Source organism: Solea solea, chromosome 3 (genome assembly GCF_958295425.1).
Source record: "Solea solea chromosome 3, fSolSol10.1, whole genome shotgun sequence".
Taxonomy (NCBI): domain Eukaryota; kingdom Metazoa; phylum Chordata; class Actinopteri; order Pleuronectiformes; family Soleidae; genus Solea; species Solea solea.
Genome location: NC_081136.1, coordinates 36,694,084 through 36,706,583, shown reverse-complemented (window position 1 = coordinate 36,706,583; position 12,500 = coordinate 36,694,084). Strand labels below are relative to the sequence as shown.

Genomic DNA, 12,500 nt, shown 5'->3' with positions numbered 1-12,500 from the left:
GGGGGTCCAACTGTAAAGCAAATTTCAAGAGACGTGTGAGACGAGAGGAAATGAAGTGAAAGAAGCAAATAAACGCTCGTCTGTCGTCTGGAAACGGAATAAAATAAAGGGTTTTATGTATTTGGACGGTAGGACTTTATTATGGCCTTGCAGTAACACATGCTATCCACTAGGTGCTACACTACACAGTTTAAAACGCACAAATCAAATGTAGACAATGTTTTTTTTTGGTGTTTTGTGTTTAAATAAGTCGGTTACGTTTGAAATAACGGGACAAAAGGCTAATTTACGCGGCCTGGATTTTGTTGTGCGAGTCAGCGCACGCGCGTTAAAATGTGCTTGAGTTTAAAAAACGGCGCCTGATAACGATGACGCAGAAACCGAGCACCGTCTGTGACGTCACGATCGCGTTCCATCAGTTCACGATTTTACTCCACGAAGTTTGATCTGAAGAAAGACTCAAGTAGCGCACAAAAATCGCACACAAGTGTACGTAAAAGGCGCAAAATACGTAAAATATAGGCTTTTTAAACCTTTCTTATTATGGAATAAACATCGCATCATCTATTTTCAACTGTTAATGACGTCATTTTGCGTCACCAGACACAAAATTTGACTTAAAATGACCTGAAATCTTTAAATATTAGCGCAGTCGTTCACATTTGGACACGTTTAGTGTGATTTCTCTCTTCTTTTGATAATAGTGGAGTATAATTCAGTTAAATATCAGTGAATATCACGGATAATTAAACTCGGATTCTCGGGTGACGCTGAAAGATGAAGTGACTCAAACACTCCGTGAAGAGTGAGATCATGCTTTTTAAACTGAATTAGATTTTCAGATTTCCTACTTTTCATCGTCGTCCTTCACCTCCTCCTCATCCTCTCACTTCATCGCGTTCTGTCTGCGAGTGTGTTTGTTTGAGTGCTAAACGCTGATGAAATGTCCTTCACACGTCGTCTCCTCCTCCTCCTCTCCACACCAGTCTCTCTCTTTCTTCTTCTCTGGGAAAAGAAGCGAGGCCAGAGTTCCTCCTCTCGTCCTTCAGCTCCCTCACATCTTCTCCTCCGTCCTTCAAACAAGTTGTTGTTTTTTTTTTTGGTGCTCGACGACTCGAGTATCTCACTCAGAACCAAACCGTCGACACAGCCGAGGTGACGCCCCCCTGTGGCGGGAAACGGACACTGACAGACGTACATACACTAGACGACACGTAAACAACTGGTCTCTTCTTGTCTGGCGGTTCATCAAAGTTACGACGGGTTCATTGATGTTTGTGTCAAAACAACGAGCAGTTGGTAAATCATGGACTCAGACTAGATTTACCTGCGGTGGTTCAACGCGTCTGTATGTTTACGTGTCCGTGTTTTTTTAAATAAGTGAGTTTTAGGACGTGACAGGAAAGTGAAGTTTGAAAATCACTCACTCTCCCACACCAAAGTCCATAGAGAAAACCAGTGAATTTAACATCACACACACACACACACACGCAGGAGTTGTTGATCCACTGCTGCCTCCATCACTAAGTTCAAATGTCTTATTTTGACAGTTCGGCTTTAAAAATCCTGCGTTATGGATTAACTTCAGTGACAAAGTGACCACACGAGGCAGCAGAGGACCAGCAGCTCCTGTGTCCACGCAGCTAAAATCACTGATTTTCTCTATGGGCTTTGGTGTGGGAGAGTGAGTGGTTTACAAACTTCAGTTTCCTGTTGGAAAAGTCTGTCTCACAGTGAGATAAAGACGTGATCATGTGACTTAGACGTCGTAGAAACTTGACGTGACGTAGATTTTCGATGTAGCGTCCTGGAGGACAGAAAGTTTGCCGTGTTGTGAGGGACTCGTGTTCTTCTCCTGTGTTTGAGGAGAAGTGAATCATCTGATCAGCCTCTCGCAGACTCTCAGTTTGTCCTCGTCGTCGTCGTCGTCGTTGTCGTCGTTGTTGTCGTTGTTGTCGTTGTTGTCGTTGCAGCTAAATAAAACACTTCCCCGGCCTCGTCGGCACTCGCTGAGCGACTCGAATTTCACGGCTGTCAGGAAAACTGCAGCTTCTCTCTGTTTTCTGTGTGTGTTTAATGTCATTTACTGACAGTGTTGTTTGAAAATGGTCATTTGGGGCTAAATAATTAGCCGTGATGCCCCCTGGTGGCAACACGGTGGCACTTATTGTTTCTTTTTCCACAAACTAATGGTTTAAGCGTAATGAAAGTTTCAGGATGAGGCAACAAGACGTTTATGTTCTGTTTTGTGCGGATGCTCATTAGCAGAAAAGTTGGGCGAGCGCTCGCTTTTTAAAGACCGTCGACAACAAACAGACGAAAACACGCTAAACACCGGGTGACAGCAGGAATGTGGAAGTGCAAAATAACTCATTAGTCGTGGGACGTGAGCCTGAAGCACCGTTTCCACTGTTGGGAGTTGAATTATTGTTGGATTATTATATATTTATGTTGTTTTCTGGAATTCTAAACACTAAAATAGAACACTTGCGTTGCAGTTGTTGTTGATTTGCCAGTTGTGTTGTTTCACACTGATTCGCTTCAACAGCTGCGAGGCAGAAAAGTGAGAATTGATGAATTAATGACGAGGTTTGAGTGTGAGACACACTTACTGCCCCCTGCTGGTGAAGCACTTTAATCTAAAGCATTTTTCTTCAGTTTCAGCCTCTTAAAGATACAGCTCTCTAGTCTTTGAACTACTCTTCACCTCAAGACTTTTCTTAAAGACTGAGACACGTTTTCTCTTCACCTGTGAAAATGTCTCATAATTAGAATTTTATCACTCGGAGGAAGTCTTTGAAGTTTGAGTAATTACAGCTGCGGGTGATTCCGGTGAATCTTGACTTCAACAGTCTCCACTCAGTGAAGTAAAGTTTGTTTTAGTTTCAACAGATTTTTATAATATTTGGTTTGATTTCAGCGAGGAAACAGAACTTTGTAGACCGCTCACTCTCCCACACCAAACCTCTTAGAGAAAATCAGTGATTTTAGCTGTGGGGACACAGGAGCTGCTGCTCCTCTACTGCCTCGTGTGGTCACTTTGTGTCACTTAGGTCAATCTGACCAAAGGATTTCAAAAGCTGAATTCTCAAAATAAGACATTTGAACTTAGTGATGGAGGCAGCAGTGGATCAACGACTCCTGTGTGTGTGTGTGTGATGTTAAAATCACTGGTTTTCTCTATGGGCTTTGGTGTGGGAGAGTGAGTGGTTTACAAACTTCAGTTTCCTGTTGGAAAAGTCTGTTTCACAGTGAGATAAAGACGTGAACGTGTGACGTAGACGTCGTAGACTTAAACTGAGCCTTCTGTTACTGACGTGAGCTGAGTCTTGTGTTGAAGTTATTCAGTCTAATCAGAGCGTTTGTACGCGTGTTTTTCCTCTTATTATTTCTCGATGAACTCACGATTTCCTCCACTTACAATGAGCTCTTTGTCACCTTTTGACCACGAGAGAAAATGAATGTGTGAAACGAGAGTGACGGGGGTGTGGCTGGTTCTCAGCAGCAGGGGGCGCTCACAGCACACGCCCTGAACAATCCTTTAAGCACAGTAACAAAGTATCATTACTGTGTAAAATCACACCATTGTTCACAACCAAGCAACTGTCTGTGATGCTGCGGCATGAACACACACACACACACACGCACACACACACACACACACACACACACACACACACACTGCCATTAAAATCCACCTGCAGCTGCTCTCTAATTGGGCCCACATAGCCGACTTAAAAAAAAGCGCTAACGTCTAGTTAAGGCGATATAATTGGTCTCTGCTTTAGAGGAAAGAATGAAATAAATCAGCGGCTCCATCTCAGGTCGCTGCGTCTCAGCTGAATCCATTAGAGCGGATAATTGTCCTGCGCGGCGGCACGGCGGCGCGGCAGCGGGAGCGCGAGGACACGGTCGGAGCGAGCGGTTTCAGAGCGGACGCACGCCACGGTCGAAGGTCCGCGGGGGCGCAGAGACACAGCATCGGCTCGTGTTTGGTTACTGCCTTCATTTTCAGGGTTAGAGATTTAAAATCTCTCTAAAAACCTGATGAAAAATCTATTATCTATTATATTATCATTATATATCTATCTATCTATCTATCTAAAGACATGTCTGTCACACACACACAGACAGACAGACAGACAGACAGACAGACAGACAGTGCAGCAGCATCGTCTCCTCTCTCTTCTCTTCAGGTGTCTCTTTCTCTCTTTTGTTTGTGTCTTTTCAGTCGTGATATTTCAGCTGAAGTCGAATCAGTCGACAGACGACGGCACACAAACGCTCGTTAATCTGAATAATAAATCACAGATTATATACGTATACGTGTGTATATATACATATATACACGTGTATATATACATATATACGTATATATGTGTATATATATACATATATACATGTGTATACATGTATATATATATACATATATACATGTGTATATATGTATATATATATATACATATATACATGTGTATATATACATATATACGTATACATGTATATGTATATATATATATACATGTATATGTATACGTGTATATATATACATATAGGAAGTGATATTTCCGGTGTTTTTCAGGTTTGCGAGGCGTGGTAAACAGACGCACACACACTAGACGACACATAAACAACTCGTCCGTTCTTCCTTCATCAAAGTTATGATGGTTTCATAATTATTTGTGTCAAAACAACACATTTCATGGTGAGTGTTTGGTAAATCATGGACTCAGACTAGATTTCCAGAGTTTATAAACCGCTCACTCTCTCACACAAGCTAAAATCACTGATTTTCTCCGGGGACTTTGGTGTGGGAGAGTGAGTGGTTTACAAACTTCAGTTTTCTTAAGGTAGTTGTTATGAAGTGAGTGTTATGTTCGGTGGTTAAAACCAAAGTTAGTTATGTTTTTTCTTACTTTTCGACTGTAACTCATTTTCTGGCGTCACACTTTCATTTTTCTTACTGTAATTGAGTTTTTCTTCTTTACTTCACTGCGTCTCAGTGGAGCTGATGTTTTTCTTCGCCAGGGTCAGTGTCTTTTCTCCTGAAAGTGCTCTGATTGTTGTTGTTGTTGTTGTTGTTGTTGTTTGTGAGGCTTTATTCGAGGGTGACATTGGTTCTTTTCCACCAAACTCCACCAGTGAGCTGTAAAGACGCCGTGAAGCGCCGCGAGCTGGACTCAGTTCCTGCGCTAACAGGATTAGAACCCGCGCCAAAACAACCGCCTTTGTTCACAACCGCTCGACTCATCCTCTCCTTTATTTTAACATTCCTTTATTTCACTGTTCAGTTCTGTTGTTTGTTGTTTTCTTTTCTCCTCCTCCTCCTCCTCCTCCTCCTCGTCCTCCTCGTCCTCGTCTGTCACTCAGAATCTTTGACTCACATTAAGGTTCATTTTTTAGCAGCTGAACAGCTGTGTGTGTGTGTGTGTGTGTGAGTGTGTGTGAGCAGTAACTGCAGTAGAGTGTAGTTTAGGTGGGTCAGCAGTTTTGGAGCCTCAGGGTCAGAAAGAAAAGAAGAAGAAGAATAAAACTGTGTGAGGAGGAAGTAAAGAGAGTGATGATGATGATGAAGAAGAAGAAGAAGCTGCAGGTGGAATAAAAACCTCTCTGGACCAGTCTCACTTTAATAAAACACATTTGGACTTTGTTTATCTGCAGGGTTTCAGCTCTGTCACTCACATACACCTTCTTTATTCACTCTCATTCACTCTCATTCACTCTCATTCGCCGTTATTCACTCCTCGTTCAGTCTTTGTTGACACAACAACCAAAACAAAAGCGCTCATTGAATTCAAGACTTGTGAGCAGATTTAAAGGAGAAAACTCTGTTTATTAAATTAAAAATGTTTATTTTTGTAATATTTCACGCATAAATCAATGTGAGCAGGTTTAACACAATACAGTTTCACCCATTCATTTCCTGTATCGTCGTTGTTGACTAAGAACACCAACGTTTGAAATGAGATGAAAGAACTCCATATTTATGTTAACGTCACTTAAGTCGTCACTTAAATATCGCGATAACATCGTGATGGTGATGACAGAGGTTTATCGACGTAGAAAAAGAGACGCGATTCATTCTGTGTGTGTTCTTGTTTTTGTGTCTTTCTGAGGACCGTGTTTTCATACACTCGACATTTTGTCCTCACTTCTTTAAAGGGCTTTTTTCAGGGGTTAAGACCTGGTTTTTTAAGGGTAAGGGTGAGGCACTTAATGGTGATGGTTAAGGTTAAGTTAAGGGACTAGATAATGCATCATGTCCTCACTTCAGATGCTGCGCAGACGTGTGTGTGTGTGTGGGGGGTATAGGTTGTCGCCCATGTGTGTTTTTCTAGAAATAATGTGTGTGTAAGGCGTAAGTGTGCTGACTCTTAAACAGAAGTAAAACACTGCAGGGACATGTGTGTGTGTGTGTGTGTGTGTGTGTGTGTGTGGGTGCACGTGTGTGTGTGTGTGTTTGTATGGTCCACTTCCCGGCTCTTTGATCCTCGTCCTGACAGCTCACCACCTGGGACGATCCGCTACACGCCGCGTGGCTCCAAGACGCCGCGAGAATCATAACTAAAACACACACACACACTTATACTTAGCGGCTAACACGTAGCGTTCACAGCTGACCCCGCCCCTTCCCTATTATCTGCTGTCAGATTGACTCATGCTAACAGCAGAAGCTAACCCTCTGATTCACAGATAAAGAAATAAAATCATGAGTCAGTTAGCCATTAGCCGCTAACACTGGTTATGCTGCTATCAGAAGAGGTAACGTGTGACTCAGCTGAAATAATGACGACTCATGATGTAAAAAAAAGTTAGCATCACACAGAGGTCGTGATCCCGAGTTCACTTCATAAAGGGACAGTGCCTTCATTTATATTCACTCTGTGTTTGGTTCTTGAGTTCTCGTGTTCGGTTCTTGAGTTCTTGAGTTTGGTTCTTGTGTTCAGTTCCACTTGTCTGTTTCCTGTGTTGTGTTGTTTTTCTCTGTATTTTCTCTCTGTGTTTCCAACACACAGACACACACAGACACACACACACACAGACACACACACAGTGTGACTGTGCTCCGGCTGTGGGTTTGTTGTCCGTGTCGTGGACATCAACAGTGAAGACACTCTGTCCTGCAGTGACTGTCACTAAAATCCAGCCGTGAGCATCTGGAGCAGCTTTTTTCCCGCGTGTCGTTGATGAGTCGTTGAGTGAAATGGAGGCGAGTTCCTGCGGCGGCGGCTGCTGGATGAGGTTTGGTCCTCAGCCTGTCGTCACAAACACGTCCTCCAGCGTTAAACGCAGCTCCTGGTGTCACTTCATTAAAACCTCACAACATTTACATTGTAAAAAAAGACCTTGAACAAAGTGAAATAAGCCTCGTTTCCTTGGAAATTGTGAATTCAGTATCACAATTCTTAACAAAACAATAAAAAAAAAGATATAATGGATGATTATAATGAATGAAAGTTGTAATAAAGCACTTAAATGTGGAGTTACTTTGTGTTGATGTTGAAATAAAAGTGTTATTCGCAGTAAAACAGTGATTGAATCATGACTCAGGCTTCTGCAGAATAAACAGTGACGCTCAGTGATGGATGAACGTGTGAATCTGACCATGATTCATTTGCTTTGCATTTGATCATCCAGGTGAATGAATAACACACACCCCCCCACACACACACACACACGCAGACACACACATGTTTTATACTGAGCTTTTTAAATAACGGCTTCACATAGAGGTTTGAAGACGAGCAGCTGCTGAGACGATGAAGGAAAGACAAGAAACACACACACACACACACTTGAGCTGCTCCTGACCTGAGCGTGCTCTCTCTCTCTCCCTCTCTCTCTCTCTCTCTCTCTCTCTCTCTCTCTCTCTCTCCCTCTCTCTCTCTCCCTCTCTCTCTCACAGCTGCAGTGTTTCAGCTTCTTCTTCTTCAGGGATTAACTCACTAACATTAGTTTTCTCATGTTTGGCTGTGGAGCAGCGCCCTCTGTAGGCACAAATGTTGAGATCATCACGTCTTTATCTCACTGTGAGGAAACTGACGTTTGTAAACTCACTCACTCTCCCACACCAAAGCCCACAGAGAAAACCAGTGATTTTAGCTCACAGGGACACAGGAGCTGCTGGTCCTCTGCTGCCTCGTGTGGCCACTTTGTGTTACTGAGGTCAATCTGAACAAAGGGTAAAGAATGCCGAATTGACAAAATAGGGCATTTGAAGTTGGTGATGGAGGCAGCAGTGGATCAACGACTCCTGTGTGTGTGATGTTAAAATCACTGATTTTCTCTATGGGCTTTGGTGTGGGAGAGTGAGTGAGTTTACAAACGTCAGTTTCCTGTCACGTCTTAAAACTCACACACGTGTTGAACTGTAAATCTAGTCTGAGTCCATGATTTACCAACAGCTCACCATGAAATACGAGTGCTTTACAAACTTCAGTTTCCTGTTGGAAGAGTGTTTGTTGTCGTTGATATTGTCTCATATAAACACACACTGATTTCTGGTGAATGAATGAATGAATGAATGAATGAATGAAGAGCATTGAAACGAATCCACGAAGTGTTTCTTTTCAGCCAAGATGTGTCGAACATTCACTCAGTGTTGACAGGTGATGCTCTTTGTTGCCTCTCGTACTCACTCCCTCTCTCCCTCTTCCTCCCTCTTCCTCCCTCTCTCCAGGATGCTGTTTTGTCACGTTTTATACGAGGAAAGCCGCCCTTGAAGCCCAGAATGCACTGCACAACATAAAGACCTTAACAGGGGTGAGTGTTTCCTCAATTCTCCTCTAATCACACATTTCCAGCATATCACCCTGAGGCGGCCCCGCCCCCACCTGTCAGTGTGTGTGTAGTGGCTGAATAGTGTGAGCAGGTGAAGCACCGCCCGCCCCCCCGCCCCCCCCCCAGGTTTGTGTGCGAGAAAGTGAAAGAGTTCCCGAGAGAAGACGGAAAAGTCTGGAAGTTTCTTGTTGTTGTTCTGTTTTAAAACATTTTGCTTCTCGGTGTGTGTGTGTGTGTGTGTGTGTGTGTGTGTGTGTGTGTTCTCACTGTGGGGAACACTCCCTCCCTGTCTCTCCCTCCCTGTCTCTCCCTCCCTGTCTCTCTCTCTCCTTCTCGTGCTTGGTTTTCATCCTCAGACGCCTCGACATCATTATTCCAGCCGGCAGCCGCGCGCTCTCGCTCTGCATCTATAAAAAGCCTCTTGTCGTCGTCACCTGTCACTTCAAACTCACGTTTTTCTCACAAATATTCTGTTTTGTCTCCTGACGACCAACGTGAGCGACAAGCTAACTATTACAAGCTAACACACACACACACACACGAGTCATTGGCCAAACTCTGTTTCTCTGCGGCTAACGCTGAGTTAGCATCACCAAGCTAACACACTGGACACCAGCCTGACACTGTCAGTGGCTAAAAGTTAGCGGTTAGCGAACATGTTGTTTTGTGAACAGCAGGTCAAGTTCTTATGAAACACTAGTTTGTGTTTTTGTGTCGAGTATTAAACCAAGTGGAGTAAAAGTACACAAATGATATGGGAATTGTATTAGCATCACCAAGCTAACACACTGGGCACTAGCTAACAGCCTCACTGTAGAGTTCTCGGTTAGCTAACGTGTTGTTTTGTGGACAAATGTGTGTTTGTTAGTGGCTAACAGAGGGAGTGGCGCTAGTTAGCATCACCACACACAAGGCTAACACACTGATGCTAGCCTGACTTGCTAACAGCCTCGCTATAGCGTCTCTACGCGTCATGCTAACTGGTGTTTGTTAGTACGTCACTAGTTCATGTGTCGTGTATAAAACCACTTCACGCCGGTTCCACGTGGAGGAGGAGCTATGATGACTCCGCCCACATTGACTATGAAGTCATGGAAAAGAGTCATTCGATGAACCTTGGCTTCAGCCAGCGTGTTTTCAGCTGCTTGAATCTTAAACCCCCTGAAGTGGACGTGTTATATGAACGCAGAAACCCCCGGTGTGACTCAGACTCGTCTGAATCACACCTGCACGCTCTTGTTTCCCCGCCTCTGCGTGTCTGTGCACCTGTTTATAGCCGCTCACTACAAAAGGATGGTAACGATGTCTTCTCCGTTATTGTTGTTCGCTCCCGCGGCCCCCGGAGAGCGATAGAGGAAGTGGGTCGGCGTTTCCTCACACCCTCACTCTTTCCCGGCCCTGTGTGGATATTTAAAGGTCCCCAGATCCCTGGGAGCAGCTCGGGCTGTTGGCTGCGTCCCCGCCTCGCTCCTTGGCTCAGGCGGCAGCAGCAGCAGCAGCTGCAGCAGAAGCAGCAGAAGCAGCAGCAGCAGCAGCAGCTAACTGGAGCCTCATCAGTTGAGTGCCTGCTCTCGCTTTGCTTCTGTCAGTCGGATCAGTGAATTGTTCTCCTGGGCAGCGCGAGGTGGATTCTGTGAAATCCCGCGTGAGCCGTATGTGGGATTGTGCCCGGATTCCTGATTTGGAGCCGGAGCGTGTTGTTTTGCACCGAGTCGCCGTGTTAATTGCTTGTGGAGTGAAGTGTGTGTTGAGTTCGCTGTGTTTTCCCCGCGCAGCGAGAGTCGGCCACTTATCCCGTGTTGGAGGTGGGAAAACGCCCCGGGGAGGAAACGCGCCGCCACAGTCTGAGGATTAGAGGAACATGAAATCGCCTTCTTCTACACCACAGATCCTTCCCTCCGCTCTGTCAGGTCTTCCCTGCTCCTCCGCTGCTGCTGCTGCTGCTGCTGCAGCCTCTCGGCTTCTTCTTCTTCTTGAGTTTAGAGCTTTTTGAAGTCCATTGCCAGCCCTAGCAGCAGCAGCAGCAGCGGCGAGGAACAAGGTTTGGTTCCAGATTTGGTCTTTGATCTTTTATGTTGCTATTGTTCAGTAAACCAGAAAATGACTTTGGTCGAAGCTGAAGTCACTTTTTCTTTTTAAATAATATTACGTGAGTGCTCAGTGGTACGGCCGGTTGTCGTTCAACTGGAAGGTTGAGGGTTCAGTTCCTGGCGTCTGCTCGTCTACGTGTGTCATTGAGCAAAGACACCAAAGCCCCTGTTGCAGTGTGTGAATGGGTGAATTTATAGATAAATAACAAAGTGAAGTAGAGAAACACTGTGTTTCCGTCATGGTGCGGTTCAGTCCTGGATCAGACATATGTCTCTGCTGCGTCTGACGGCCTCGTCACGTGACGTCGGTCCAGACGCGGCAGACAACAGGAGGACGTCCAGCAGCTCTTTTTATTTCGTTTATTTATTTATTTATTTATTGATTTATTTATTCCGCCCCTCACCCATAGGGCGACGAGACTTCATTCCCAGAATGTGAACACGGTGTCCGCCGTCTTTGCTAACAGTTATGCTAACCAGCTCTTGCTCTGCAGAGTAAACTGAGAACGACAATGACTGACTGTAGTTTTCAAACTGATGTGGCTGCAAAGAAAAAGAGTGTGGGTCGCACCGGCCGTGTTTTTCTATCTTGTTTTGTGTTTTTATATTTATTATATACTTTATTCCTCACGGGGATTTGTGTGTTTACAGCACTCGGGCTGTCTGCTTCATATTCATCACGAGTCAGAGCGCTGACTGGCTCACATCCATCTCTCTAATAAAGTCCGGTATTGACGGACGGACGTGGTTTGGAAATGTGACCCAGAGGCAGATAAATACAGTCAAGAAAACACAGAATCAATAGCGACGCGACCACAGTGGGTTTAAGTGGTCGGTGCCGCGACAGAAAAAAAAACACAAGGGCGGGAAACAAAGTGAGGAGGATGAGCGAGGAGGCGGGACTAATGTGCCCAACGAGACAAAAGCGTGCGGACGGATGAATAGAGCGGGGAGGTGAGCGGAGGTGATGATGGGCAGGCGGACGGGAGAAAGGTGGAGTGGAGCACTCCAGCACGCTCGAGGGCAAAGCAATAAACGAGGCCGCAGTTAAAAACCAATACCTGCTTATTAACTTCCCCACTCTGTCGGCTTGTAAAAAGCCCGTGGAACAATGTTTGTGTTGGCTCTCGTCTCCGGCCAAAGCTACGGCGCTAACAGGGAGAGAGACCATCAGAGTGGAAACATGGAGCGCAGCCAAAGTGCATCTGCGGGGTTGGCAGCCATGTTGGTGCAGGGGCCGCTGATCTGCTGCCGTGTGTTGTGGAGCATTAAAGGGGCGTTTAAAGTAGGCGACGCGAGAATATTCTGTGTATCCATCGTTCAATATCGCGATATAAGTCAAATCAGTCACAGACTAAAACATGGCTGCTCTTGTAAACACAAGGGAAAACAGATTTTAGTCATAAAATCCTCGTCAGTTTCATCGTAAGTGAAGGAAATCATGAGGTCACACGAAAATAAAGAGGAAAAACACGTCTACAAATGGTCTGATTAGACTGAACAACTTCAACAAAAGGCTCACTTTAAGTCTGCGATGTCTACGTCACATGATCACGTCTTTATCTCACTGTGAGACAGACGTTTGTAAACCACTCACTCTCCCACACCAAAGCCCACAGAGAAAACCAC

General features: G+C 44.9%; 1 protein-coding gene across 25 annotated transcripts in view; it reads left to right on the top strand.

Moving 5' to 3' along the window:
- Positions 1-12,500, top strand: part of celf2 (cugbp, Elav-like family member 2) — a 180,862-nt gene that overhangs the window by 125,980 nt on the left and 42,382 nt on the right. For all 25 annotated transcript variants that reach the window (XM_058623872.1, XM_058623873.1, XM_058623867.1 and 22 more), the window contains one exon: positions 8,681-8,763. In XM_058623872.1, coding sequence (XP_058479855.1) covers positions 8,681-8,763 — 83 coding nt within the window. The remainder of the gene's footprint in view (positions 1-8,680; positions 8,764-12,500) is intronic.